Source organism: Cutaneotrichosporon cavernicola (genome assembly GCF_030864355.1).
Source record: "Cutaneotrichosporon cavernicola HIS019 DNA, chromosome: 1".
Classification (NCBI taxonomy): Eukaryota; Fungi; Basidiomycota; class Tremellomycetes; order Trichosporonales; family Trichosporonaceae; genus Cutaneotrichosporon; species Cutaneotrichosporon cavernicola.
Genome location: NC_083393.1, coordinates 429313 through 455065, shown reverse-complemented (window position 1 = coordinate 455065; position 25753 = coordinate 429313). Strand labels below are relative to the sequence as shown.

The following is a 25753-nucleotide window of genomic DNA, read 5'->3' as shown; positions in this document are numbered from 1 at the left end:
TACTGGGGGGGGGGGGGGGGGCACAGAGTTAGTTGCTCATGGCGCCATCAGCGCCCCCAACTCGAAGCGCCAAGACATTTTTTTTTGATTTGATTTGATTTGCATGAAAAAAAGACGGGCCGAGCTCCATCCGCGGACCGCGGTCGACGTCGTCGTGGATGATGATGTGTGCTGTGATAGCGTGTATGAACGTCAACGCCAACGTCGACGTTGAATGTTTGTTTTGCCTCGATACTGGACTGGTGGGGTTACTTGTTGGGAATGGACGGTAACTCAGGTACTCAGGGTAGCAATGGTTTCCTGATGGCTGATGGTCGTTATCAGTTCCCCCCTCATGTACTGTTTCAGGGGTTATGAAACCAACACAGGGCATTCATAGGTTTGTTCCTGAAGACCTGACGACCCATTCGGCTGATGGCCGGGAAAATGACCCTGAACCCGCACCTCGTCTGTACCACCACCTCCACCGCCATCTCCGGTCACCCTGTCGGTACTTCCGGAGATCGGTCTACAAACGGACTCGCATACGGCCGGGTCGGACTGTACGCATACGCATGCATCGATTGTAGGGCGTCTTCAAACACCAAGTATCTCCGTGTCCGGACTCGCACACGCACGGAAAAGCCGGCGTTGACAAGTAATGTCGCATGGTGCACACGACAACGACGAGTTACGACCTAGAAGCCCGAGCGCTGATCCAAGTGCCCCAGTGTGCCCCATTCCGTTCGGTTCCCCACGGTAGTCACGGCCCACATCGAGCGCCCAGGTCCACCCCCACTCGGCCACCAAACTGAATTACATCGGGACTGATACAATAAGGAGTGGGCATCTGCGTGCCGCGCCAGTTGCAGCCAGCCCCTCTACCCAATGGGGGTGGACGCAATATGAAAACGTGAGCTCCGGTGTGAATGGAGGCACTGAGGCATTCAAGCGAGAGGAGCGAGGCACAGTCAGGTCGAGCGTCGGCAGGCTCGGCTCGGGCCAGGGTCAGCGCAGCTCAAGCGCGGTCGGCATTCCAGATAGATTTTTACTGGCTGCAATCACGCTATCACAGTTTGGTTAGCTCTGTTGCTGAAGTTGATTTTCTCGGTTTGGCACAAGCTGCCGCCGCGGGTTTTTGCGAAGAGCTTTTTCGGACCTGGGGCACGCGGTTTACGGCGCAAGGCACAGCACAGTCCGTGGTCGGGATCGGGGTACCGAGGTCGGAGAATGGCGTTGCATGGCTGCGCTTCGAATCGCCAGATCGCCAGGGGCCAGGGGATTGTGAGGATAGAAGCGCGGCGCGCGGCGCGGCGCAGATGGGCGGCATGGGCGGTTGGTGGGCGGCTGGCACTGGTTATTGGGACCGTTGGTAGCCTATCGGATGGAGGGTTGTGACAAGACGCGGTTCACTGACCCTACAGTACCATTTGAGCAATGTGTAGCAGATGAGCAGAGCCTGTGCACTCAGCTGGGACACCTCTACATCGGGGAGTGGCTTGCAGGTTGCAACCTTGCAAGAGGGTTTTGATGGGATGGACATCAAGGTGACGTCCCAGTTCCTGAGTAGTGTCAGAAGGGAACAGAGGAGTGGGAACCGAGGTTTCCGAGGATCTGATGGGTGTTAGGTTAGCATGACGTCTGATGTCTTTAGCTCATTGACATGTCAAATGCCTTGATTCGGACACACGTCGCCTCCATCATCGTCTCCAGTGGAACTGCTCTGGTTCAACGCTACCCAGATCCCCCCATCTACCACTCTACCTACTCTTCTGCTCTGATGCATTCAAGGCCTTACTATGGTGCTAGGTGCCAAGGGCACAAACTTTGCCGACTGTCAGGCCCAACTTGAATCTTGAAACCCTGATGATTCCAAGAGCTTGCTCGTGAGCTATAGTATCGGCTGCAGAAGGAAGGAGGAAGGGTGGAGGATGTGATGGGCAATGGCTGAGCGGGGTATGAGGTCCGAGCTTCAAACTACCCCCGAGCGCTCGTTGGCCCAAGGCAAACGCCCACTCCCCACTCGTCTCTCCCCAATGCACAAGGCGCCAGGCGCCAGGTACAAGGCAGATTAGGAGGATGCAACGGACCGGAGGTAGATGTCGTCAGCCTCGCATCCGACCCTATGGCTTTGCAATCCTTGGCCATTGCCCCGTGTCGACTTGGATTGGATTGGACCCTAGTTGGTTCAGTGGAATGGGCAGTTGCGGTCCTGTTCAACCAGCCCCCCCCATTGTTAGACGTTGGGGGTTGCGGATACAGTTATGAAAGAGGGCTAGGGATGGGAGTGAGGGTCACCTGGCCAATGATAGGTCAGATCATGAACCGGCCGCGCATCAGTGCTGAGTATCATCCGTGATTTGAATGCATGCAAACCCCCCCCCCCCGTAACCCCCCTCGTCCCACCCACGTATGCGGGAGGTTGGGAGGTGTGGATGTTGTGATGTGATGGGTTAGGAGTAGGAAAGAGAGTGGCCACTCAAACACCTCATCCGAGTCAGCGTGACCCTGAGACTATAGTGGTTGTTGGTTTGGTGAAAGTAATGTGACCCCGTGCCCACTTTTGCTTTAAGACCAACAAACGCACGAACCTTCTCGTCTCACTTGCTTCCTTCCCCCCCTTCTCCTACTCCCTCCTCCCTCCTAGTCCTACTCGTTTTCAAACCCACACTGGCTTTGCCCTAATCTCCTTTTTTTTTCTTGTGCAGGCAGTCCGTGCATCCGACATCGCACGAAAGCACACTCTTCCTCTTTTCTTCCCCTCTATAGTTCCACCGCACCTACCTGTGCGAGAGCGAGCGCGAGCGCAAGCACAAGCGCAGACCACATATCGTACCGTAACCCCTTGGTTGACGTAGCCGACCAAAGAGCTACCGTACCCGGTCCAACCCAAACAAGCCTCGCCCACCCCACCCCAACTCTGAACCCCTACCTCTTTTACCCTTTGCCCTTTTTCATCCAACCCATCCAATCACAGGCATCCCCACTGGGCATCTGCCGTATTTAGATAAATCCACCCACCACCACATTCAGTTCCTCATCCTCCCTCTCCCTCCTCTCTCTCTCTCTCTACCCCCCCTTCCTCGTCGACTCGACCGCCATGTCCGAGAACGAGAAGCACACCCCGGAGGAGGTTCCCGTGAAGTGAGTACATCCATCTATTTGCTCTCCAACCCACTCGCGGCCAACAATGTTTGCAATGGCTGGCTGGTGGAGCTCAGGGGCTATCCCCCCTGGTAATCAAGAGCCGTCCACAAAACATCAGACAGACTCTCCAAACATGGTCGTAAGGTGCTTGCCTCACCATTGTCTGCAGCTTGGTCATAGCAACTCGTTCAATCCTTCTTCATCGTTGCATCCTTGCTGACTGTTCAGGGAGTCCTCGCTCCCCGCCCCCGCGGCTGCAGGAACCCCCCCCGCCGGTGAGTAGAACGTGCGGACGTTGGGGAGGGACAGGCTGTGTGGATCATCCCGAGATCGATCCATCCGGCACTTCCCACACCCTAAATGTTACTCCAACTGCGATCTCTTCGACAGTCACAACGCTCGTCATGCTGACTATTTTCAGACGCGGAGCGCAAGCGCAACTATGACGACATGGGCCACAAGACGGAGGGCGACAAGCACGCCAAGGTGGACATGAACACTGTGAGTGAATGGAACGAGAAGTGGAGGTTAGCAGAGTGGGGGAGGAGATGGCAGGGCAGGACGGGGCATGGCCAAGATATCTGGCCACCTTGCTGTCATAACCTCGTGATCACATGAGAGTGTGGCGCGTGTGATAAGCGAGGGTTTTGTCTTGGCTGGGGTTGTGTGCCTGCACATTTTGGCTTGTCAGTTATGGACCCTGGCTGACAGTTCCTAGATCTCGTTCACCGCCGCCGACCTTTACGACAAGGACAAGGTCGACATTGAGCACATTGTCATGGAGGAGGTTTTCCAGCTCCTCCAGTGCGATGACAAGGGTCTCACCTCCGCCGAGGCCGAGAGCCGCATTGCGATTTTCGGCCCCAACAAGCTCGTCGAGAAGAAGCAGTCGTGAGTTCAGGCATTTCAGGGTCCCACCTATCCTGTTCCTGTCGAAACCTTGCTGACCACCGCCAACAGTGCCATCCTCCAGTTCCTCTCGTTCATGTGGAACCCCCTCTCGTGGGTCATGGAGGGCGCTGCCCTTGTCGCCATCGCTCTCTCGAACGGTGGTGGCACTCCTCCTGACTGGCCCGACTTCGTCGGTATCGTTCTTCTCCTCCTGATTAACTCGACTATTGGTTTCGTTGAGGAGCGCAACGCCGGTAACGCCGTCAAGGCGCTCATGGAGTCTCTCGCCCCCAAGGCCAAGGTCAAGCGTGACGGTAACTGGAAGGAGATCGACTCTGCCGACCTCGTCCCCGGTGACCTCATCTCGTTCAAGCACGGTGACATCTGCCCCGCCGACTGCCGTCTCACTGAGGCCATTGATGTTTCCATGGACCAGGCTGCCCTTACCGGCGAGTCGCTCCCCGTCGGCAAGGAGGAGGGTGACGAGTGCTTCTCTGGCTCTACCTGCAAGCAGGGTGAGGTTGAGGGTATTGTCATCTCCACCGGTCCCAACACCTTCTTCGGCCGTGCCGCTACTCTTGTCGGCCAGGACAACGACCAGGTCGGTCACCTCCAGATGGTTCTTGCTCGCATCGGTTCGTTCTGCCTGTGCTCGATTGGTCTCTTCATCATCCTCGAGATCTGTGTCCAGTACGCCAAGTTCAGGTACCCGTACCGCCGCGGCCTCGACAACATTCTTGTGCTCTTGATCGGTGGTATCCCCATTGCGATGCCTACCGTCCTGTCAGTCACCCTCGCTGTTGGCGCCCAGCAGCTCGCCAAGCACAAGGCCATTGTTACCCGTATCACTGCCATTGAGGAGCTTGCTGGTGTCACCATCCTCTGCTCGGACAAGACTGGTACCCTCACCACCAACAAGCTCACCATCGACAAGGAGAACGTCAAGTGCTACTCGCACTGGGACGTTGAGGGTGTCTGCCTCCTCGCTGCCTACTGCTCGCGTACCGAGAACCAGGACGCCATTGACGGCTGTGTTGTTGGCACTCTCACCGACCCCAAGCTTGCTCGTGAGGGCATTGAGCTCCTTGACTTCAAGCCCTTCAACCCCGTCGACAAGCGCACTGAGATTACCTACCGTGACAACATGGACGGCGGCAAGCTCAAGCGCGCTACCAAGGGTATGACTGGTACCATCATCGACCTCTGCTCGCGCAACAAGACCAGCGCCGTCGAGGACCAGCTCGAGGCCGACGTTGAGGAGTTCGCTCGCCGTGGTCTCCGTGCTCTCGCTGTCGCCTTCGAGGACGTCGTCGGGAACACCGCCGACTCGCCCGGCAACGGCTTCGAGCTCGTTGGTCTCCTCTCGATCTTCGACCCCCCTCGCTCGGACACCAAGAAGACCATTGACGACGCTCAGGCTCTCGGTGTTCAGGTTAAGATGGTTACTGGTGACCAGCTCGCCATTGCCAAGGAGACTGGCCGCCGTCTTGGTCTCGGTGACCACATGTACCCCGCCAAGGTTCTCAAGGACGGCCCCGAGCCCGGTTCCAAGCACGCCAACCTCGACGAGATGATCATGGACGCCGATGGCTTCGCCGGTGTCTTCCCCGAGCACAAGTTCGAGATTGTCAAGCGTATCCAGGCTCTTGGCCACCTCTGCGCCATGACTGGTGACGGTGCCAACGACGCCCCTGCTCTGTCGCGTGCCAACGTCGGTATTGCCGTTGAGGGTGCCACCGACGCTGCCCGTGGCGCTGCCGACATTGTCCTTACCGAGCCCGGTCTCTCCACCATTGTTCACGCTATCTACGGCTCTCGTGTCATCTTCCAGCGTATGCGCAACTACGCCGTCTACGCCTGCTCGGTTACCATCCGTATCGTTGTCGGCTTCGCTCTCATGCTCTTCATCTGGCGTTACGACTTCCCTCCGTTCATGGTTCTTATCATTGCTATCCTCAACGACGGTACCATTATGACTCTCTCCCTCGACCGTGTCCTTCCCTCGACCACCCCCGACTCGTGGGACCTTGTTGAGGTCTTCTCGTACGGCATTGCTTACGGTCTCTACCTCGCGGTCTCGACCATTGCCCTCTACGCTATCATGCACGAGACCACCTTCTTCGAGGACAAGTTCGGTGTCCCTCCCTACAAGGGCAACGACCCCCACGCTCACATGACCATCTACCTCCAGGTCGCCATCATCTCGCAGGCTCTCATCTTCGTCACCCGTTCGCACGGCCCCTCATGGACTGAGCGTCCTTCGGTTGCCCTCATGGTCGCTTTCTGCATTGCTCAGCTCATCGCGACCATCATCGCTGTCTACGGCAACTGGGGCTTCACCCACGTCAAGGGTGTTACGGGCGGCTGGATCGGCATTGTCTGGGTCTGGAACATCATCTGGTACATTCCTCTCGACCTCATCAAGTTCATCATGCAGAGGACCGTCATCGCCGCCCTCCAGCGCCGCAAGCACCGCTCTGCCGAGCCCGCCGTCGACGAGAACGGCGAGCGCCTTGTCCGCTCGGCCTCGCGCCACGAGTCGCTCTACTCGAACCGCACTTCGTTCCTCGGCCGTGCCGGGCGCGCCCTCAAGGGTGGTGCCAAGGTCCACATGTCGAAGAACGAGCTCGGCCGCTTCGGGTCGATCCAGGCCCAGCAGTCGGGTGCTGCGCTTGCTCGCGCTTCCTCGCGCCACTAAACGGTGGGCAGGAACGGGTTTCCTCTCACATATCCCTGCGGCATTCCCCCCCGCATCCCTTCCTACTAGCTAGCCTGTAATTGTGTGCCACTCTTGCATCACATATCACCACCACCCTCCTCCTCCTCTCCTCAAGTTTGTCGCAGAAGATCACTGCCCTGCGATAGGCGTCCTCCAGGCTCAGTGTCTCTTTCTACCGTAGTTGAGCCCCCGTAATTCCTAGCATTTATCTGATGCAAGTGGTCGGTCTAGAACATGGCTCGACATTACTAACACTGCGTGCAACCCAGGACTTTGTTTGGACTTAACACAGAGTGACCAGTGCTATACCGACCGCCGCACGGAAAAGTTGGATGGAGTTTGGCCCCTCCGTTCATCGCATCAGGGGTGATGGCCAAGTGTGGCACCTGTCAACTGGAATTGCTCCCCCTCCGGTCCCTACCCCCAAAGAATCATCGGCAATATCGCCCACCAGCAACATGTGAATGCACCAGCTTTTCGAATCTCGGACGTCCGTTCCGATCTCGGCGTCGAGCTCGCCTTTGCGCATTCGAACCCCGCATTCGAAAATACTCTGATCGCCTTACATTTCTGCGCAGTTCGACGCGCTGCAGGGTATCAAGGATGCGTCGCCCCCTAACGCCATCCCTGCGATCCTGCGATCCAGCAATCCAGCAACCCTGGTCCCGAGTCGTGCATGCCTTCTTCCCTGTCCTTGCCAGGCGTTGGTCGGACGCGGGCAGGAAGCCTATTAATAACGACGACTCTGTTTCGGACCGTGGACTCGGCCGTCAAGGGATCGTTGGCCGATACGAGCAGCCGATCGGACATGGCCGCGGATGGCCATCCTTCTGACAATCTGACGACGTCACCATCAAACTAACCTCAACATCCCCCTTCTCCATCCACCTCTTCTCTCTAATTTATGATGCAAGCCTTCCGCGTAACGCTGGTCGACACGCCTTCGCTCGGAGCCCTCCGCATCCGGCGGGACCATGTGATCGGTATGGTGCGCCCGTCCGCCTCAGTCTAACCTCAGAGCTGGACTCGCATGGAGTAATCACCTCCATCCTACCCGCCTCCCTCGCGCCTCACCTTGATCAGGCCACGTCACTGGGAACCGCCTTTCTCCTCCCCCCTTTCGCCGACTTGCACCTCCACTCACCGCAGTACCTCAATGCCGGGATGGGGTTGGACTTGCCGCTCATGGAATGGCTCGACACGTACACTTACCCCGCGGAGGAGCGGGTCGATTCTGATCCCGAGCTTGCAAAAAGACTGTATACGCGACTCGTGGAGAGGTTGATCGAGGCTGGCACGGGGGCGGTGTTGTTCTTTGGCACGGTGGGGTTGGCTGCTAACTTGGAGTTGGCGAGGGCGTGTCAGGAGGCCGGGATTAGGGGGTTCGTAGGGAAGCTGTCGATGGATATGAGTCCGGTGCGTCTGCTCCTTCTACTCCTTCTACTCCTTCTACCGGCTCTGTCCTCTTCCCCCCCCCCCCCCCCCCCCCTCTCCCCGGCCCGCCCTCTCATAATTGACAGGCATTCAGCCTCCCGCCTTTTACGGGATTATCGCTAACCCCAGCGCCCAACCTACGGCGAGTCCTCACTGGCGGAGGCCCTCACCAACACTACCGCTTTCCTAGACAGCATGGAGGCCCTCACCTCAACTTTCCCCCCACACGAACGCCTCGTCCAACCCGTCCTCACGCCCCGCTTTGTCCCCGTCTGCAGCGACGAGCTCCTCTCCTCTCTCGGCCGTCTCGCGAAGGAACGCAACCTAATGATCCAGAGCCACATGTGCGAGAGCCGCGACCAAATGGCGTGGGTGCAATTAACTCGAGGGCGTGCAGACGAAGACGTCTTCGACGGCGCTGGCCTTCTAACGCCGCACACGGTACAGGCGCACGTAACGGCCCTCTCGCGCGACCTCGTGGATCTGGTCAAGGAACGTGGGGTGACGGTTGCGCACTGTCCGCTGAGCAACGCGTATTTCTCGGACGCGGCGTTCCCCCTCCGCGAGTGAGGGCTTGTGTGAAGTGGGCTGATGGAAGGGCGCTCGATGCGGGAGTCAAGGTTGGGCTCGGAAGTGACATTGCGGGAGGGTACGCGCTCCCCATCCAGGTAGCTATGCGGAATGCGGTGCTGGTTGCGAGGCTGCGCGAGGGGGCGCGTCGAGAAGGTTCTTCCCAGCCAGGTAAGGAGGAGGAAGGGAACCTCCACGTCGACTGGAAGGAGAGCTTGTACCTCGCCACGGCAGGAGGACGGGACGCTCTCGGACTGGCGGGAACGTTCAAAGTCGGCGCGCCATTCGACGCACAGCAGAGTAAGCCCACCTACCCAAGGAGGAGACTGATGGCAGTCACGCTCGTGCAGGACGGCCCAGTGGGGTCGCTCGACATCTTTGACCTTGGGGATGACGAGAAGTGGTGGCATGAGGCCGTGGAGCGGTGGTGGTGTGTTGGCGACGACCGGAACAGAACAGGGATGTGGGTGCAGGGGCGGAAGGTGAGGTAGGCTGGATTGGCTGGGAGGAAGGTGGGTGCTGGCTGAGGTGGTGACTTGCCTGCCATGCTGGCAGATATGAACGTGGCCGGTGGCCATTGTTTTCTGTTTCGCACACTTTCTCATCTCTCATCCATCATCTACTCATCCCCTCATATCCCATTGTCACCTCATATACACACATCACTTACAGTCCCCGTCGCCCCTCCACTAACCTCAGAATCTACTCATCTCCACATCCTCATCCTCGAGCCCCAATCACCAACTAACCTCATCCTCACCTTCTCGGACCTTCCCTCACCACACATCACCCCTTCCCTGCCTCACCCCACCCACTCTCTAGTCATGTCGTCGAACCCCACTCGCCGCTCGAGCCGCGCGCGTCGCGCCGCAACTGTGTTCGGTAACGCCGTATCCTCGGACCAGAAGTATGGATCGGATGACGAGTTCTCGGTCCAAGGCGACCCAGAGGACGAGTACGAATCGCCGGACAGCACTGACTGGGCCGGGGCTCCTGAGGAGGAGAGCCTCGAAGCCAGATTGGAGGATGAGGTGAGTCCTGTACATTCGAGGCCTCAAGCTGGACGGGTGGGAAGGAGGCGTCGCCTTCCTCGCGGTTGACTAGACTTGATGAGGGGCGGAGGGAAGACGGCCGATCAGGTGCTTTGCGTATGAACAAGATGGCCCAGGAGGTCATGTGCCCCTTCCTGTCCTCCTCTCACCGTCCTGGCACACTGCGCAGCACACCGGCTATTCGTCTTTCGCCCCGTCGTCGACGTTTAGCTGTCACTTCACGTTCTGCCAGCTGACGCCAGGAGCCCAAGTCGAAGCGCACGAAGAAGTCGCCAAAGGGGAAAGAGGAGAAGGCGCTCAAGGGGCCGAAGAGCAAGCTGTCGCGTTCTTCGGCGAGCAAGAGGACGACGAAGACGCCTACGGGTGTCTTGAACAAGAGCGTCGCGCGCAAGCCCACCAAAGTGAGCTTCAACGGCGGAACTCTAGGTGACACCAGCTGCCGCAGAAAGTCGGACTCAACGAACTGGCTGGCGCCAAACTGGTGAACAAGGTCGTGCCGGAGTCAGGCGACGAGGCCGAGGATGTTGCGGCGGAGAGCGTAAGCGGATAAGACCTCTGCCGAAGCTGACTCCAGTCTGGCGACCAAGGCTGCGCCAAGAGCAGCGACAAGATGGACGTCGACGACGATGCGGGGTCGGCCGTGTCCAGCGACGCCGAGGGTGATACCCCTCCGCCCATCAAGAAGACCGTAGCCGAGGCGCCGCCCAAGACGCCCGCCAAGCCGAAAGGCAAGCCGGTCTTCCTCGCCAAGCTTGCTGGCCCCACGAACAATGCCTCTGGGACTAAGGCGCAGGTCAGGCTCCTTGCGCACAATATCGTACGCGCCACCTCCAACCAGGTCGGCGGCTGTAAGGCTACCTCGGATGACTCGGACAGCGGCCTGACGGTTGTCGACGACGATGACAACCTCAAGATTGCAAGTTATACGGTATCGGCTGTGGACGACGGTGTTGTGTCGGGCGAGAAGTGTGAGTCAGCTAGACATTGTGTGAACAGTTAACGCTAGAACTGCGCCCCTGCCCGAGAGAAGCCATAAGACAAATCCAGAGCGTGCATGATGGTGAGATTGCTGCCTCATCCTGAGCTCAACCGAGTATCAGCGCGCCATGCCGCGACCCAGCCACAAGACCAACCGACCCACCGTCACGTCCATCTGGTTCGTTACAGTACAACACCATCTCACGAAACCTCTATCTAATAGATGCCGTTCGCCGTTCACCCATCCATCGTAGTAGCACAGCCCATGTAATGCCAGTATGTATTCAATGTCCGTGATACGTGTCCGTGATACGCTCCTCCAGTGCTTGGAGAAACCACATCTCACGTCCTTGCACACGCCGGTGGCAGAACTGAGAAGAACTGATGCCTGCATTGCTGACATAATACATCGGGTGGAGAACGGCGCTGTGCCGTGGACAACATGCACTCATGACTTGACAGCGCTTGCCAACAGGGAATCTAAACAGTGCTGTGACACGGGTGGGCCAACATTTGCCTCTCCTAAGGTGGGATACAACGTGAAAACTGCAGATTTTCCGACCCTAGCACTGTTCTAATCCCTGTATGAACACCACTTTGAGGAAATATGAGAAAATGAACTCCTACAGCGCTGTTCATCAACCTTACCAACCTGTCCCAGCGCGCGTCACCACATCCCCCGAGAGGTTCAAATGTCCAGTCTGCCATAGAGTTGCCATGCTCGCAGCCTCTCCATTTCCAGCACTACCTTATCCCATGCATCATCTAATCGGCCCGCACGCTCCAAGGGCTCTCAATAACGCCTGTCTGGATAGCCTCCATCCGGTCCAACAGTCCCTTTGCAATATCGCCCATCCCCTGCCCCTCCGGACCACATGGAATGGCAATATCGCGCCCTGCGTACCCGATCTTGTCGACCGCGCTCACAACCGCCGCAGTGCCCGTACCGAACACCTCAACAAGGGTGCCGTTCTTCTCGGCCTCGACGAGGTCGTTCATGACGAGCTTGCGTTCCGAGACCTCAAGCTTCTCAGGCCAGCCAGGGACATTGATCTTGCCCGAAGCGTGGTCACGCATAAGCTGCATGGCAGAGTCGCGGGTCACGCCGGGAAGCACAATGTCCTCAAGAGGAGGAGTGACGACCTCGACGGTGCCGTCGGGCTTGGTGAATGCCACGAAAAGGTTCATGGTGCCGACCTCGGTGAGGGCGTGCTCCTCGCCCAGCAGCCAGAGGTTCTGCGAGTAGCCGTGCTGCGCGGCCGCCTTCTGGGGAACGACGCCCGGTGCGTAGCTTGCGTCAGAATGATCAAGGGGCTGGCAGTTTGGCCAGATGTAGCTTCCATGGAGACAACAGCGCATTGCAAAACGCGACAACTCACTTAGCACCAAGCTTGTACCCGCCCGTGCCACCGGGAGCGGCGCGAACGAACTCGGTCGTCGCGTAGAGCTGGACGGGCTTGAAGCCCTTGGGGTAGTAAGGGCCGACGGGGGAGGCGATGACGAAGAGGAGCGCATCCTTGGACGGGCCAACGCCGAGGGCAGCCTCCGTGCCGATGAGGGTGGGGCCTGGGGTCAGTGGGTTCTAGATCTTGGGATTGAAAGGGGGAGCGATGGCGGGCCGATGAGGAGCGCAACTCCAAGATCCCTCGCTCCCTTGTGTGCTCGTGCACCAACTCGACTCACGGAGGTAAAGCGAGTATCCCTTGTCAGTGGGGATCCACTTCTTGTCGAGCTTGACGAGCTTCTTGATGAGCTCGATGAGCTGGTCCCCATCAAACTCGGGGAGAGCAATACGCCTAGCCGAGTTGTTCATGCGCTCCATGTTCTTGTCGGGGCGGAACAGTCGGATGCTCCCATCAGGCGCAATGTACGCCTTGGTGCCCTCGAACAGCGTGAACGCGTAGTGGAAGACGGTCGCCGAGGGGTCCAGGCACAGCGGCTGGTCTGGGGTTAGCCACAGTGTATGCCAAGCGGCAGAACATGGTACAGTGCAGAGGAGAGGGCGCAGATACTCAGCACTGTATGCGATAGAAACCGCGACCGCCAATCCCCCAGGAACAGACCGGAGCTCAGCCGGACGGAGCCAGTTCCATGGATCCCATACTTGGCATCTGTAGCCTCTCTCTCCACTTGCAGCGGACACTCACAAGGCTTGATCTCGGGCGTGCCCCATCCAGTCTTCTCGTTGTAGGGGATAGTGAGCATGTGGTCGGTAAATGTGTGCCCAAACTTGAGGTCCTTGGCCGGCGTCATCGCCTTGGGGTTCTTGGTCTCCTCGATGGTAACAGCCGAAGCCTGGGGTTAGTCGCTGCGCAGGGTTTTGGTTGTCGAGTTGCGCTGTGCGCCGACTTCCGCATCTTGCCTTGCCTTGCCCTCTCCCTCTTCCCTTCTGTCCATCGCCTCTTAACCACCCCCCTCGGTCCCCCCTCCCCCCCCCCCTTCCTGACCCGCTTCACACCCACCTGGATATCATTTCCCGGACCAGTATACTTTGTGCGGACGAGGGCGAGGCGCGGCGCGCGGCGAAGAGCAAGACGCGAGAGCATGGTGAGTAGTGAGTTGGTTTGTGGTCAAGATGGAGTGACTGGCCCACCTTGACGTGACTTTGTAGTTTCGGTAGCTGCGGGATCGAGCCGGCTCGGCCGGGCCTTGCGGACGAGAGAGCCGGCCGCGCCACGTGGCGTCGGATTTGACCTACGTACAGTTCAGCACCTGCACCCGCCCCACCAAGCTCTGAATTCTGACCAGCAAGCGAGGTGCCATCATTGGGATGACGACGTAGTTGACGATTGTATGGTTGAGACGATCGAGTGGTGGTTGAGTCGGAGCGGAGGGGCGCAATTTCCGTCCGACTTGCGCTACGAGATCGGACTCGAACGATACGAGTCGGCAGGGGATGTCTGCTCATCACTGAAATGGTCGTGCAGCGTAGGACAGATCTTTGCCGCGCAAATTACGCACTTCTTCCGCTCCGGGCATGGGATAACTGACAACCAACCGTCAACCGCGCCGACGAAGAGGTCGGCGGCAACCGCGTCATTTGATAGGCTGATGCCGTACCACTCACTTGTTTCTCCTATCGCGGCAAGGCACTTGCACAGACCTGACGTGCTCGCTCTGAAGCGAACCGCTCACGTCTGCCACACCGGCTGTGAGGACATGACTGATTCCGCACATCTTCCTTCCCAATCTTCACACACTTCTCCGCCATCTCCCTGCCGTCGCCCAAGCTTCGCTCGTGCTCGTGCTCGCGCTTGTGGCCATGCTCACACTCGTTGGGATCACACCATCCATGCGCGATACAGAGGCGGGCAAGGCTATGTGGTACATGAACTGGATTGAGTTTGACGGATTGAGTTTGAGGCATTATACTTGGCGTTCGGTACTGTGGCATGTTGTGACAATGGTACACGCCAACGCCGACCAGCTCGTGTTTGCATGCAAAGAGGACTTGTGGTGAGGCGCGGCTGAGAAGGGAACGCTGGAGCAGGGCTAATGCTCCATCTCGACATCAGACTGTCGGCGAGTGCGCTGCCCCTCCATGCTCTCCTCGTCAGAGTACTCGTCGTCGTCCTCGACGGCCTCCTCGTTGTCCTCCTCCTCGACGTAGTCCATACCGTGCTCGCCGAGGAAGGATTGCGGCTGTGGTCAGCGCCCACCTCAAACGCAAGAGTTACTCACAACAAGTGACTCGCCAGTGTACGTGAACCCCCGGAAGTTCTCCTGGACCGAGCTCGTCAACGGGGAGCCGTTGATCGCCTGCGCCGGAGGCTTGGACTTGTTGATCGCCATGCCCATGCCCGACGGCTTTGAGAGGCTGCCGCCAGGACCGACGTACGAGTGTCGGCCGGGCTGCGGCATGTAGTCCTCGTCCTCGTATATGTTGATGCCAGCCTCCTCGAGGGTCGAGTTTGTGAACTCGGGGTCAAAGTTGGCCACACTCTCGTCCGAGTCGACAATCGGCTTGAAAGGAGGAGTGATCTGCTTTTTGTAGAGCAAGTCCCAGTCGATCGACTTGAAGAACGGGTGCTCCTTGAGCTCGGCGGCACCACGCTTGGCACCGAGACGGTTCTGAGGGTTGCGGTTGAGCAGGCCCTTGACGAACTGCTTGCCGTCATCACCAATAACTGAGCGTTAGCAACCAAGGCAATCATACAAGATGGGTCAGCCCGAGATGTGCACAAAGCCGCCGACGTCATCACCACCGGCATTGATGGCCTGAAATGCCTCATGAACGCGGCCCGTGCGTCTGTGTACGCCGGTGTGTCGGGTCGAGCGCCCAGTGTGTACTTGATAGGGCGCATGTACTCACCATGCTTCGGGAACCGGATCTTGCCGTAGCAGATGAGACGGTACATCTCCTGCGTCTGCTCGGCGTAGAATGGGCTCCAGCCGCAGCACATTTCGAATAAGAGCACGCCAAGCGACCAGAAGTCGACGTGCTTGCCGTAGCCCTTCTCGTCAAGCAGCACCTCGGGAGCGAGGTACTCGGTCGTACCGCAGAACGTGTTGGTGAGCTGATCGTTGGTAAGGTCTGGCTTTGAGAGGCCAAAGTCGCAAAGCGCAATGTGGCCGGTGGCGTCGAGGAGAATGTTCTCCGGCTTGAGATCCCGGTACACAATGTTGTACTTGTGCAGGTGCTCGAGGGCAAGCACAAGTTCGGCAATGTAGAAGCGGGCGCGGTCTTCAGAGAAGCGGCCCTCCTTCTGCAGATGCCAGAAGAGCTCGCCGCCCGACTTGTAGTCGGTGACAAAGTAGAGCTCCTTCTCGGTCTGGAACGAGAACTTGAGGCCGACGAGGAACGGGCACTCGAGCGAGCGCTGGAGAATCTTGCGCTCGCCGATGGTGTGCGCAACCTCCTTCTTGGCCACAATCTCCTTCTTCGAGAGCACCTTCATGGCGTAGATGCGCTTCGTGTCGCGCTTGCGCACCTGGAACACTCGGCCGAAAGTGCCGCGTCCGATGAGCTTGAGGAACTCAAAGTCGCTGGGCTTGAGATGGAGCTTGGTCTGTTGCGCGTCAGTCACCGCCTCGTCGGCATCAGTTGCACACTCACCCTCGCCGCAGTGAAGGTCATCTGGATCCACACCTCGCCTGTGACCTGCTCCGAGCCACGTGTACCCAGCTTGTACCACTGGTCGACAGCAAAGCCGTCCTTGAGCGTAGGCTTGATCTGCAGCATGCCGAGGAAGCCCTCGCCAGCCTGGTTCCTGTCATACATGGACACAAGGACGACGGACGACGACTGGGTGAGGTCACTGCGCGTTGTCAGCTGACTGCTTCTGCTTCTGCGGGAATAAAGGAAGCACGCCACACTCACAAAGTGACCTCTTCCTTCCAAATCGGGTCGCCTGGCCCAGGTTTGCCAAACCACGAACCGGCGCCTCCGTCCTCTGGCTTTGGGGTACGCGCGCCATCCTTGCCCTTTCCACGGCCCATCGCGCCCGCAAATGCCCGAGTAATGGACCCAAGTCCTCCAGACGACGTACGTCCCAGCGGCTGCGGCTGCGACTGGGTAAAGGGAACATGTGACGGGTGCGATACTGGCTGCGGAGTGCGCGAAACAAACTCGTTCTGCTCAAACTGCATGACCACATAGGGCTGCGGTTCATGGTCAGTGTTGACGTGGAGCCCGCGGGCCTGGATCAACTTGACGTTGAGCGTGCCGCGAATCGACTGCGAGGGCTGCATTGGGTCGTCGGGCGTCGCCGTTCCGTCCTGCGGGGTGCGCGTCCCGCTGGCGCCGTTGTTGTTCAACGCCTTGAGCATCCTGGGTGACTCGTGGAGGCCAAAGCCGCCCACGCCACCGGCTCCGCCGAGGGTGTCACCGATCGTGACCTGGGTAGTCGGTGGCGCGGCGCCGGGTGTGCCCATCGGAGCAAAGCCTACGGTGGTTGGTGTGCGGAAGCCGGCATTGCCGCCGCTGGGCGAGCCGGACAGCGTGAGCGCTGACGTAGCCTTGGCTAAGCCTCCGTGGTTACCAGCAATGGCTTGCGGAGCCTGGTGGTTCGGCGCGTCGAAAGGGTTGGCTTGGACCGAGGCGCGCGGCGTTGCTTGGTCAGCAGGGCCGCCAAAGCTCTGGAAGGAATTGGAGGGCGACAATGTCTGACCCGGGTTATCGTTGGACTGTTGCTGTGCGCCGGCGCCGGCGCCAGACGATGGCCAGAGCTGCTGCGATGTGTCAGCACCAGTGTTGGGTAAGTCACCTGAGAGTGGCAAGGCGACAGTTTGCGGGGTTGGTGCGGGGTCGTATGATGACATGGCGCGGACTGTGGCTTTGCGGTTGCTTACCTTTACGCCTTTGAGCATGACGCGTGTTCAAGCAAGCAAGAGGGTGGCGAAGATGAGAGAGAAGAGGTAGGCCGAAGACGCCGAGTTGGTCGTCCAGTGGATGTGGATGTGAGGGTTAATGAAAGCCGACGGCGGGGTGCGTGCACAAGCAAGGGGCCAGGAGACGACGGGAGAGGTGACTGGTGGAGAAGCTACCAGGTTATTAGCTTCCGGGGACTTGGTTGTGATTGAGAGCCGTCACGTCACTTACTCGCCGGCGGGATTACTACAACTGTGCAGGAGGTGGCGAGTGGAGTGGTTAGGAGGAGTGGGTTGAATGAGGAAGAAGGGATTGAGATAATGACAATGGAGACAAGGGAATGGGAAAGCAATGAGCAAACGACGACGTGTTGATGGGTTGATGGGTTGATGGGATGATTGATGGGATGATGGTTGACGAGTGAGAGAATAGCGCTTGTAGCTTGTAGCTTGTAGTAGACTAGTAGTAGAATAGGAAGTACAAAGCTAGTCAAGGCGGTTAAGGCGGGTGATCAGAGAGAGGGAGAGGGAGAAGGAGAGTATCATCAGTATAGTATAGGCCCGAGACTCAATTGCCCACAAACTGACAGAGCCTTTGTGGGGCTGGACTCCTTAGATTGACCTGATTTGACCTGATTGACCTGACTAGGTTCATTCTGGCCCAATAAAATAAAGGGTAAGCTAAGGGTAATAAAGTCAGCAGACAGCGGATCTTCCACCTCGGACCTTTCCCTTTTGTACTTTGGGCTTATATCAAAGCATTTGATCCAAATTACAGACTAATGTAGATACATGCGCCTTATTACGCCCTATTGCCATCAGTGTGGGAGCAAGTAAAGTGTGGTGGCTGTAGTAGTGACGGCAATGGTGCTAAGTGATGAGTGATGAGTGATGAGAAAGTCATCATGGTCAGCTGCTCCTTTTCTCTTTCTAAACCCTCCATTCCCACCAAACGCCATGGACGTCACACTTATTCCAATGACGTAAGTCGTTCCTAATGCCCATACTAATCACGTTTCTTGAACTGTCACGTGATCCGCTTGCACGTGTTTATCGCGTGAATCCAAGATTTCTGAAATGAATGCACATCACTGTAACCAAAGCCACCATCGCAATGTTGCTCACGCCCGCAACCTTGCGTACGCCCGCATTGAGTGGCACCCCGCCGGAACCACATGTGCCCACGACTCCAAAGAGACACGGAAAGCGTAAGCGGGGTAGTGTCACTTTGGGTTTGGGGAGCCCAGTGTCGCCGATCGGGTCTGAACTCAGCGGCATCGACAATGCTCTCGCACCTTCCCGCGATGCGACCCCACCGCCCCGCTGGCACAAGTCCAAGTGTGGAGAGCGGAAGAGCATGTTGAGCAAGGAATACATCGACGACTCGGAGGAGGAGGAAGGCGCGCTGTCAAGTCCCCCTAGGCAGGTCCTGGAGAGCGAGGATGACGACGTAGCGGCGGAGGATGACGACGTAGCGGCGGATGAGGATAATGGCTCTGAGGCCGGGTCCGAAGAAGAGCTTCCTCTCTATCCTTCCACTGATCCCATCAATGTTCCAACCTCTGAACCCATCAAGCTTCCTCCCAGGACCATGACGCCCCACGCATCCGAGGATGAGGGCGGCTCAGACGACGACGAGGTCTATTCAGAGGACGAACTGCCCGCCTACCCACCCACAGAGCCCATCAAGGCCCCACCCAGCACGATGCCTCTCGTCGCCATGTCCCAGCTCTCTGACATGCCGGACATGCCGCAGACAAAGCGGAAGCGAAACCGCAAGATAACCGACACAGAGTATGAGATCTTCCTCCGCCAGCAGGTCACCTCGAAGGCGGATGCGCAAGGGTTGCTGGCCTCACGCTGGCTGAGTCCAGAGGACATTCGGCGCCTAGAGGCAACTGGGCGTGAGTTGAACTGGTTTGGCGTCAACTGAGACCAGTGATCGCTGTCAGGCGCGGCAAGTTCCTCGAAGCCGAGAAGCGGGCGATGCGTGAACACCTCACCACCTTCCAAGCCGTACGCCCCCGCCGGAATGAGCTAACGCCAGGTCCACAAAGTGCCCGATCAGGACCTCGTTGACCTCATCATGTCCAAGGGCCGGTTTGTGGAACGCAGCCCCTTTCCGACCTTCTGGTTCGACCTCGCTGCCAAAGTTCCTGGTCGACCAGTGAAGAGCGTTGTCGAAGCCACGAAGAGGATGTACGACCCGCGTGCGCGTAAGGGCCTATGGCTGCCCAGCGAAGACAAGGCGCTTCTACAGTGCGTTCCCCCTCCTTGATCCTTGATATACTGTACTGACATTAGGGCGCAGGACTTGTTCCCGAACTCATGGACACGGATCTCGGAGGCCGTCGACCGGTCCGAACACGACTGCCGAGACCGCTGGCGCGAGTTGCGGGACGCACGTACGCGTGCTATCGGCCGGTGGTCAGCAGAAGAGGAGGCTGCATTACGAAAGGCAGTGGCGGCGGCGTGTACGGCGGCGGGGCGCGATCCCGTTGACGGCGTGCCGTGGGACGACGTTGTCGAGCGGATGGGCCGGAAGCGAACGGCGATGCAGTGTCGCCAGAAATGGAAAGGCCGGCTGGTAGGAGGAACGTACACTCAGCCTGGGCCATATAATGTTCGCCTTGACCGGCGACGAATGCTCCGCCGCCTGCGTGAGATGGAATACGAGCATGAGGGGGATATAAAGTGGACAGACGTGACGCGGGGGTGGGCCGTGCGCCCCGCCCTACTGAAGAACACATGGAGTCTTCTTCGCCGGCGAATGGGGACCGAGCGTGATCTGATGCCGATGAACGGTATGTCCATGTTGGGCTTTCTGGGCTTGTTGGGCCTGTTGATCGCTAATCCCAGTCCTGTTGGACAGGATCGAGGCGGGCTTGGACGCAATCGACGCGGCTGTCGGAGAGTCTGGATCGTCACGTAGCGCCACAAAGCGCACTGACAGACCCAGCCGCGCCAAGCGGATGAAAACCAAGGCGGAGAGCTAGAGGAGGTCCAGGAGGGTACTGTATGGCTCGGCCGACAAGACACGTCGACTGGCTACGCCACATTGCCGTGGCATCACACCTGGTCGAGCAGCTCGCTCAATGAACATGACTGTACGCCATCTCGCCAACGATCGCACGGCCTGCAGCTGTAACAGTGTACACCTCCGCAGCACGCCATCGTTCCGAAACGATGCGCAACTCGGGCATGGGCTTGGGCCGTGCACTCGGAAGCAAGAAAGCAAGATTGCGCCCGCGGATCGCCATGTCGCCATGGTCTGTTCGACAAGACGGAATGGATGGTCTTGGTGTGTTGTCCTCGGCCCCTCGAATCCTCGATGTGCATCCTTGTCTTGTCTTCGATGCATCCCGTCTCCCGTCTGCTGTCTCTCGTCTCCTTGTCAGTCTCGTCTGTTGCCCTTATAACGAACGTATCGTCCTTCTTCTCCTCGTTCTGTAGTTATCTCACTCTCATTTGGCCCAAAACTTTCGTTTTCTCTTCTGTGAATTATTTGATATCCAGCCATGGATCAACCCAGGCGGCCTCGCCAACCTCCCCAACCTGGCCAGCTTGGCCAGCCCGACATGCCAGACCAGCAACCACACACGTACGACCAGCAGCCCATGAACGACCAACAACCTCCCGTGCCCGACCGACCCTACATCGACCAGCCCTACTTGCCCTACCAACTCCACACGCCCGACCAGTTCCAACAGCCCTACCTTCGCGACCAGTTCCATCAACATCTGCCCGACTTTCAGCAACTTGCGCCCGCTCCCCCCCAACCTGCACTCTCGCATAAGTTCCTTGCTCCCCGCCCACAACCCGTCCGCCGTGCCAGTACAGGCGACCTCCCACCAACCGCAGCCTATCCAATCCACCCAGCCCAGCTCTTGCCAGACCAACTGCCAGGACAGCCAAGAAGGTCAACTTCCCTCCAGTCCCGAGTCTTCGGCAGTCTCGGTCCTGGTCCGGATGTGTGTGAGGCGTGGTGAGTTGCGCTTTACCCTTCCGTCCGTCCTTCCATTTCCTCCTCGCTGAGGCTCACCCTCGCTCGCTGACGCTCAGCCGCTGCCGCCGTATCCCATGTTCAGGATACCCTTGTTCGGGGTGTATGGCGCGAGGGGTAAACTGCGTCATTGCACAAACGCCGACGCGGATCGTGGAGAGGCGTAAACGCCGTTTCGCAGCTGGTGAGTTGTGCTTCGGAGGCGCTTTGGAGGTCCTTGCCGAGGCGCTTCAGAGGCGCTTCGGAGAGTGTCAGGCTTCGGGGGTTGGAGATTGTTCGGAAACCGTCGACGATCTGTCGACGATCTCCCGAAGAAGCGTCCAGTTCGGAAGGAAAAAGGACTAAGATTAATGCAGACGGCGGGCCTTTGCAACCAGTGCGAATGTCACCTCAACCGCTCGTTTCCATGGCCATACGCCGAGGTTCGGTTCCCGCCTCTGCTCCATTTGGTATAGCCCCTCCATTTCCGCCTCCACCTCAACCTCCTCATCCCGGGCCGGCTGATTACGCCGTAGAGAGCGGGGTTGGGCATGCGCAAGCTTACGCCGTCCAAAATGACCCAGTTGAGTACGCCGTTCCCGAGAGCGCGATGCCGCCTGAAATCGGTGTCTTTGGCCCAACAATTATGTCACCCGCCGAGATGCCCCTCTCACCCCTCGACCTCCTCCAGGACCATTCGTATGCTGGCCCAGCGCGCAGTGCGTCTTGGCCGTTCCTCCAGGACCTCGCGTGGCCAACTGAGGAGACGGAGAGTCCTCAGCCATACGAGGGGTAAGACGTTGTCAGGCTAGGTGAGTGTGTCAGAGGTGGCTCAAGACTGAAGCCAGGTGGTCGTTGGACGCATGGACTTGCCAGAGGTCAAGGCCGCTCGGGCAGAGATATACGGATGCTGTGAGGGGCTGAGTGGCAAGGGACATACCCGAGTAGTGGCGGGGACGGGGTGGAGACATGGTTTGTGGAGTAGACGCGAGACACGACGCGCCAACATACACGATCACGCTCGCGAAGAGATATCTTGTTATGCCACAGTGCCTGTTTCTAGGAAGCTCGTAAGTTTGATAGGCCCGGCTTTGCGAGGTCGAGACTGAAGTACATGAGAGTTAGCCTTGTCGTCATGCCGTTTTGGCTTACATGGGCCCTGATGGGCGTGGCATCCGGTGAATTGTTCGCGAGCGCCCTGAATCTCGCCACCCCATTTCTTCCCGTGGTATAGCGTGGTACCAGTTGTCTGAGCGTTGCTGGCCTGAGCCAGGACAGGGACTCACGGACACGGATGAGTGCTGCCTAGGCTGTTTTTATAACACTGCATGGTATGTGGCGTACGTGGCGTAAGAAGGGCAAGAGGTGGCAGATTGCAGGCAGAGGGCAGAGATGTATCGTCTCACCGTTGAGGGCTTGGCATGGTCAGCGAACTCGAGAGGGCGCCGAGGAACACGCGAGTATCCAGCGAATAAGTTCCCAAGGTGCCTATCTGTTCGGGGGTTGCTCCCGGTCTAATTCAACATTATTATAACGCGTCTGATACTGATAGTAAATGATAGTCCAATACAATTAGTCTATTTTCAGTTCCTTGTTGCGTGACTAGTGAGGCTGTGCAAACCTCCCCTAACCCTCAAGAAAGTCAATCTTTGTCGAGTGCCATTCAGGCACCCAGGCAATGCATGCAACCTGAATATGTGTGGAAGAAAATTCGCTTACCGCACCGCCCAAAACAAGATGTCTTCTTCTTAAGAGGAGACGAGACGTAGAGGCGCTGTCCGGCGCTGTATGGTGGTGACACGGTGATGCACAGCATGTGGAACAAGCTGCGAAAGCGCAAAGATCTTAGATCAAGTACTGGTATTATACACAGGAATAATATCATCAAAGAATGCTAAATCGGGCGTAAAGGGCTCCGGTTATGAAGATGCTAATGGGATCCATCTGATGGGAAAGATGACACCCTTGGTTTGCCATCCTTCACCCTAATACAAGGGCGTTTGAGCCGCCAAAACCAGCCCCGCCCTCCCCCCCCTCCCCTAACCCTCAGATGACCTTCCTTGTTCAACGTTGATCATTCAACACCACCTTCGCGTCTTTGCCTCTTCTCCTTCTCTTCTCTTCTCTTCTCTCCTCTCCTCATCTCTTCTCTCTTCACTATCCCCTCTAATCGATTGTCGGATATTAGAGAGGCCCAAGCGCTCAAAGCAATCCTCTCGCTCAGACCCCAGCTGTAACAAGACACTTTCACCTCGGATCCTTCAAGTCTCGTCAACTCCCTAGATTGGCTCCCGCCCTTCACCTCCTGGCATCACATTGGCCCCTTACCCCTTCACACCTTCAACACCCACATCATCCAAGCAAAGTCAAATGTCGTGGAATCAATCGCAGCCAACCCAGCGCTACGCTCCAGTGCCAGGCTTTGAGGACATGCGGCCACCCTCGATGGTCGGCACCTCTTCTGTAAACACACCATCGGTGGACAGCCGGTCTGGGAACGGTGAGTCTATTTCGTTACTCTACGGGACGTTTTTGGATCACTAAAGTGGATTGGTGCGCCTGCTGGTACGAGGGCGTACAAGGCCGCGTCGATTGAAGCCTCGCGCCCCTCGCGACCACCTGAAGGACCTCACCCCAAGCCACCAAAGGCGCCCGCATGGCCTGAGCACACTCCATCCCCCTTCTGACACCTTCCACATCTCCTGCTACACACCTGCGTCTACTGCTCGTGCTTACACATACACACACACACTCTCGTTTCCTTTACACATATCACTTTCGCCACACTCGCTCACACTCCTTTTAGATCTCGACGAGGTTCCTCCTGCCCACCGCGCTTCACTCTACTCGGACTCTTTCACGGAAGGTTCGCCCCAGTCAACCCCCCCTCCAGCCCAAGACTCTATGAACCCAGGCTCATTCGGACGACCTTATCACAACCAGTACAATCGCATGCCCGATCCAGGCATGGCCGCAGGAGCTGGCGCGGCGGGCTACAGCGCCTCCCGCGGTGCGCAGCAGCCATACGTCCCAGATCAATCGTACGGGAACGGTGGCGGTGGCGGATACGGAGGCTACCTACCAAACAACGCCACTGGTAGTGGTTACAGCAACGGCGGCGGCCACACGCCGCAATCGACCGACGGCATGACGGCGGACCAGCTCTGGGAGATGGAGCGCGTTGGTGGGGCCGGTGGGGCAAGCGGTGCTGCCAAGGAGCAGAACTACGCATACGACGAGAAGCCCAAGAGCCGGAAGAAGTGGTGGTGGATCATCGGCGCGCTCATTGTCATTGCTGCGATCGTCGCTGTCGTTGTCGCCGTTGTCCTTACGCAGACCGGGAAGAAGAGCGGCAGCTCGGGATCTGGCTCCAAGTCTGGCAGCAGCGACGGTACCACGATTAAGGACCCCAACGACCCCTCCAACTTTGACAAGGACCCCCGTCTCCACCAGGTCTTCTGGGGCATGGCGTACCAGCCGGACGGCGCGATCCCTCCCGCGTGCGGTGCAACGCTTGATGCTGTCATCAGAGACATGCAGATCGTGTCCCAGATGACGACGCGCTTGCGACTGTACGGTTCCAACTGCAACATGACGGCACTCGTGCTCGAGGCCATCAAGCAGACCAAGGTCGACATGGTGATCTACCCCGCTATCTACATCGACAGCAACACGCAGGCGTACACTGAGCAGACGAACGCAGTTCTTGACGCGTTCCAGACGTACGGCGTCGACAATGTCGAGGGCCTCGCCGTCGGCAACGAGTGGCTTCTTAACCAGGCAAACGAGGCGCCGAGCGGTGCAAAGTATCTCAGCGACGTCAAACAGCTCCTCAGCTACGTCACCGAGGTCAAGACCAAGGTCCAGGCGCTTGGTCTCAGCAAGACGCTCCCCATCGGCACCGGTGACGCCGGCTCTCTCTTCTCGGTTGCGCTCGCGCAAGGCCTCGACTTCTACATGGCCAACGTCCACCCCTGGTTCGGGAAGGTGCCCATCGACCAGGCCGCCACCTGGACATGGGATTACTTTATGAACAACGACGTCATTTACTCTCAGCAGGCCGCCAATCAGCCGGCCATGTACATTGCTGAAACGGGCTGGCCGACCAAGTTCACTACGCCCAAGGGTGACGACACTGGCCAGACCTCGGGCAACCCTCCCAGCGACGCGACTGTGGCCCAGCTCCAGCAGTTCCTTGACACGTTCGTGTGCCAGGCCAACGCCAACCAGACTCACTACTTCTATTTCGAGCCCTTCGACCAGGAGTGGAAGGAGCCGCTCTACGGCGGTGTCGAGCCCTACTGGTGAGTCCTGCAATCTGCAACCAACCCGGCGTGGAGGCGTATTGGCGCCGGCGTGGGCATTTGTCAGACGATGTGCGCCGAGCCAAGCAACCTCGGGCGGTGTACCCTTATCATGGCTATGCCTGGCGCCACTAATCGGCCTGTGCCTCGCCCAGCCTCCATAGCGCCGAGCCTTGGCACATGCACTCCACCCTCGAACAAAAACGCGCTAACCCCAGGGGCATTTTCGACAAGGACCGCAACATGAAGAACGTCACCATCCCCTCCTGCCAGTAGTATATGTTACAGTAGTTTTCATCCTCTTCCTATCACCCTCACCCAGCATCGTACACGAGAGAGTGAAGGACAGTCGCAGCCTTCTGCAAGGCCGGCCTGACCGCCGTAAATT

General features: G+C 58.2%; 7 protein-coding genes across 7 annotated transcripts; 5 read left to right on the top strand and 2 right to left on the bottom strand.

Annotated features, from left to right (window-relative positions):
- Positions 1–3079: 3079 nt before the first annotated feature.
- On the top strand, positions 3080–6715 carry PMA1 (uncharacterized protein; the record flags this gene model as incomplete). The annotated part of the gene is made up of 5 exons (XM_060597378.1): positions 3080–3123; positions 3355–3401; positions 3548–3627; positions 3845–4017; positions 4087–6715. 5 exons carry the CDS (start codon positions 3080–3082, stop codon positions 6713–6715), a joined length of 2973 nt encoding a protein of 990 aa, XP_060452721.1.
- Positions 6716–8143: 1428 nt separating this feature from the next.
- CcaverHIS019_0101720 (uncharacterized protein) lies at positions 8144–10792 on the top strand (the record flags this gene model as incomplete). Its single annotated transcript, XM_060597367.1, has 9 exons — positions 8144–8152; positions 8300–8736; positions 8769–9040; positions 9077–9170; positions 9200–9252; positions 9440–9771; positions 10035–10193; positions 10229–10330; positions 10367–10792. 9 exons carry the CDS (start codon positions 8144–8146, stop codon positions 10790–10792), a joined length of 1884 nt encoding a protein of 627 aa, XP_060452720.1.
- A 743-nt stretch (positions 10793–11535) lies between these two features.
- BAT2 (uncharacterized protein) lies at positions 11536–13316 on the bottom strand (the record flags this gene model as incomplete). The annotated part of the gene is made up of 5 exons (XM_060597356.1): positions 11536–12061; positions 12150–12336; positions 12454–12714; positions 12918–13065; positions 13233–13316. The coding sequence occupies 5 exons, from the start codon at positions 13314–13316 to the stop codon at positions 11536–11538; spliced, it is 1206 nt and encodes a 401-aa protein (XP_060452719.1).
- A 946-nt stretch (positions 13317–14262) lies between these two features.
- SCH9 (uncharacterized protein) lies at positions 14263–17079 on the bottom strand (the record flags this gene model as incomplete). Its single annotated transcript, XM_060597345.1, has 6 exons — positions 14263–14412; positions 14452–14897; positions 15083–15779; positions 15827–16028; positions 16091–16941; positions 17062–17079. 6 exons carry the CDS (start codon positions 17077–17079, stop codon positions 14263–14265), a joined length of 2364 nt encoding a protein of 787 aa, XP_060452718.1.
- Positions 17080–18193: 1114 nt separating this feature from the next.
- REB1 (uncharacterized protein) lies at positions 18194–20075 on the top strand (the record flags this gene model as incomplete). Its single annotated transcript, XM_060597333.1, has 5 exons — positions 18194–18983; positions 19019–19095; positions 19127–19338; positions 19384–19883; positions 19939–20075. The coding sequence occupies 5 exons, from the start codon at positions 18194–18196 to the stop codon at positions 20073–20075; spliced, it is 1716 nt and encodes a 571-aa protein (XP_060452717.1).
- Positions 20076–20657: 582 nt separating this feature from the next.
- On the top strand, positions 20658–21857 carry CcaverHIS019_0101680 (uncharacterized protein; the record flags this gene model as incomplete). The annotated part of the gene is made up of 3 exons (XM_060597322.1): positions 20658–21064; positions 21142–21266; positions 21646–21857. 3 exons carry the CDS (start codon positions 20658–20660, stop codon positions 21855–21857), a joined length of 744 nt encoding a protein of 247 aa, XP_060452716.1.
- A 1574-nt stretch (positions 21858–23431) lies between these two features.
- On the top strand, positions 23432–25641 carry btgC (uncharacterized protein; the record flags this gene model as incomplete). The annotated part of the gene is made up of 3 exons (XM_060597311.1): positions 23432–23561; positions 23868–25365; positions 25584–25641. 3 exons carry the CDS (start codon positions 23432–23434, stop codon positions 25639–25641), a joined length of 1686 nt encoding a protein of 561 aa, XP_060452715.1.
- Between the last annotated feature and the right edge of the window lie 112 nt (positions 25642–25753).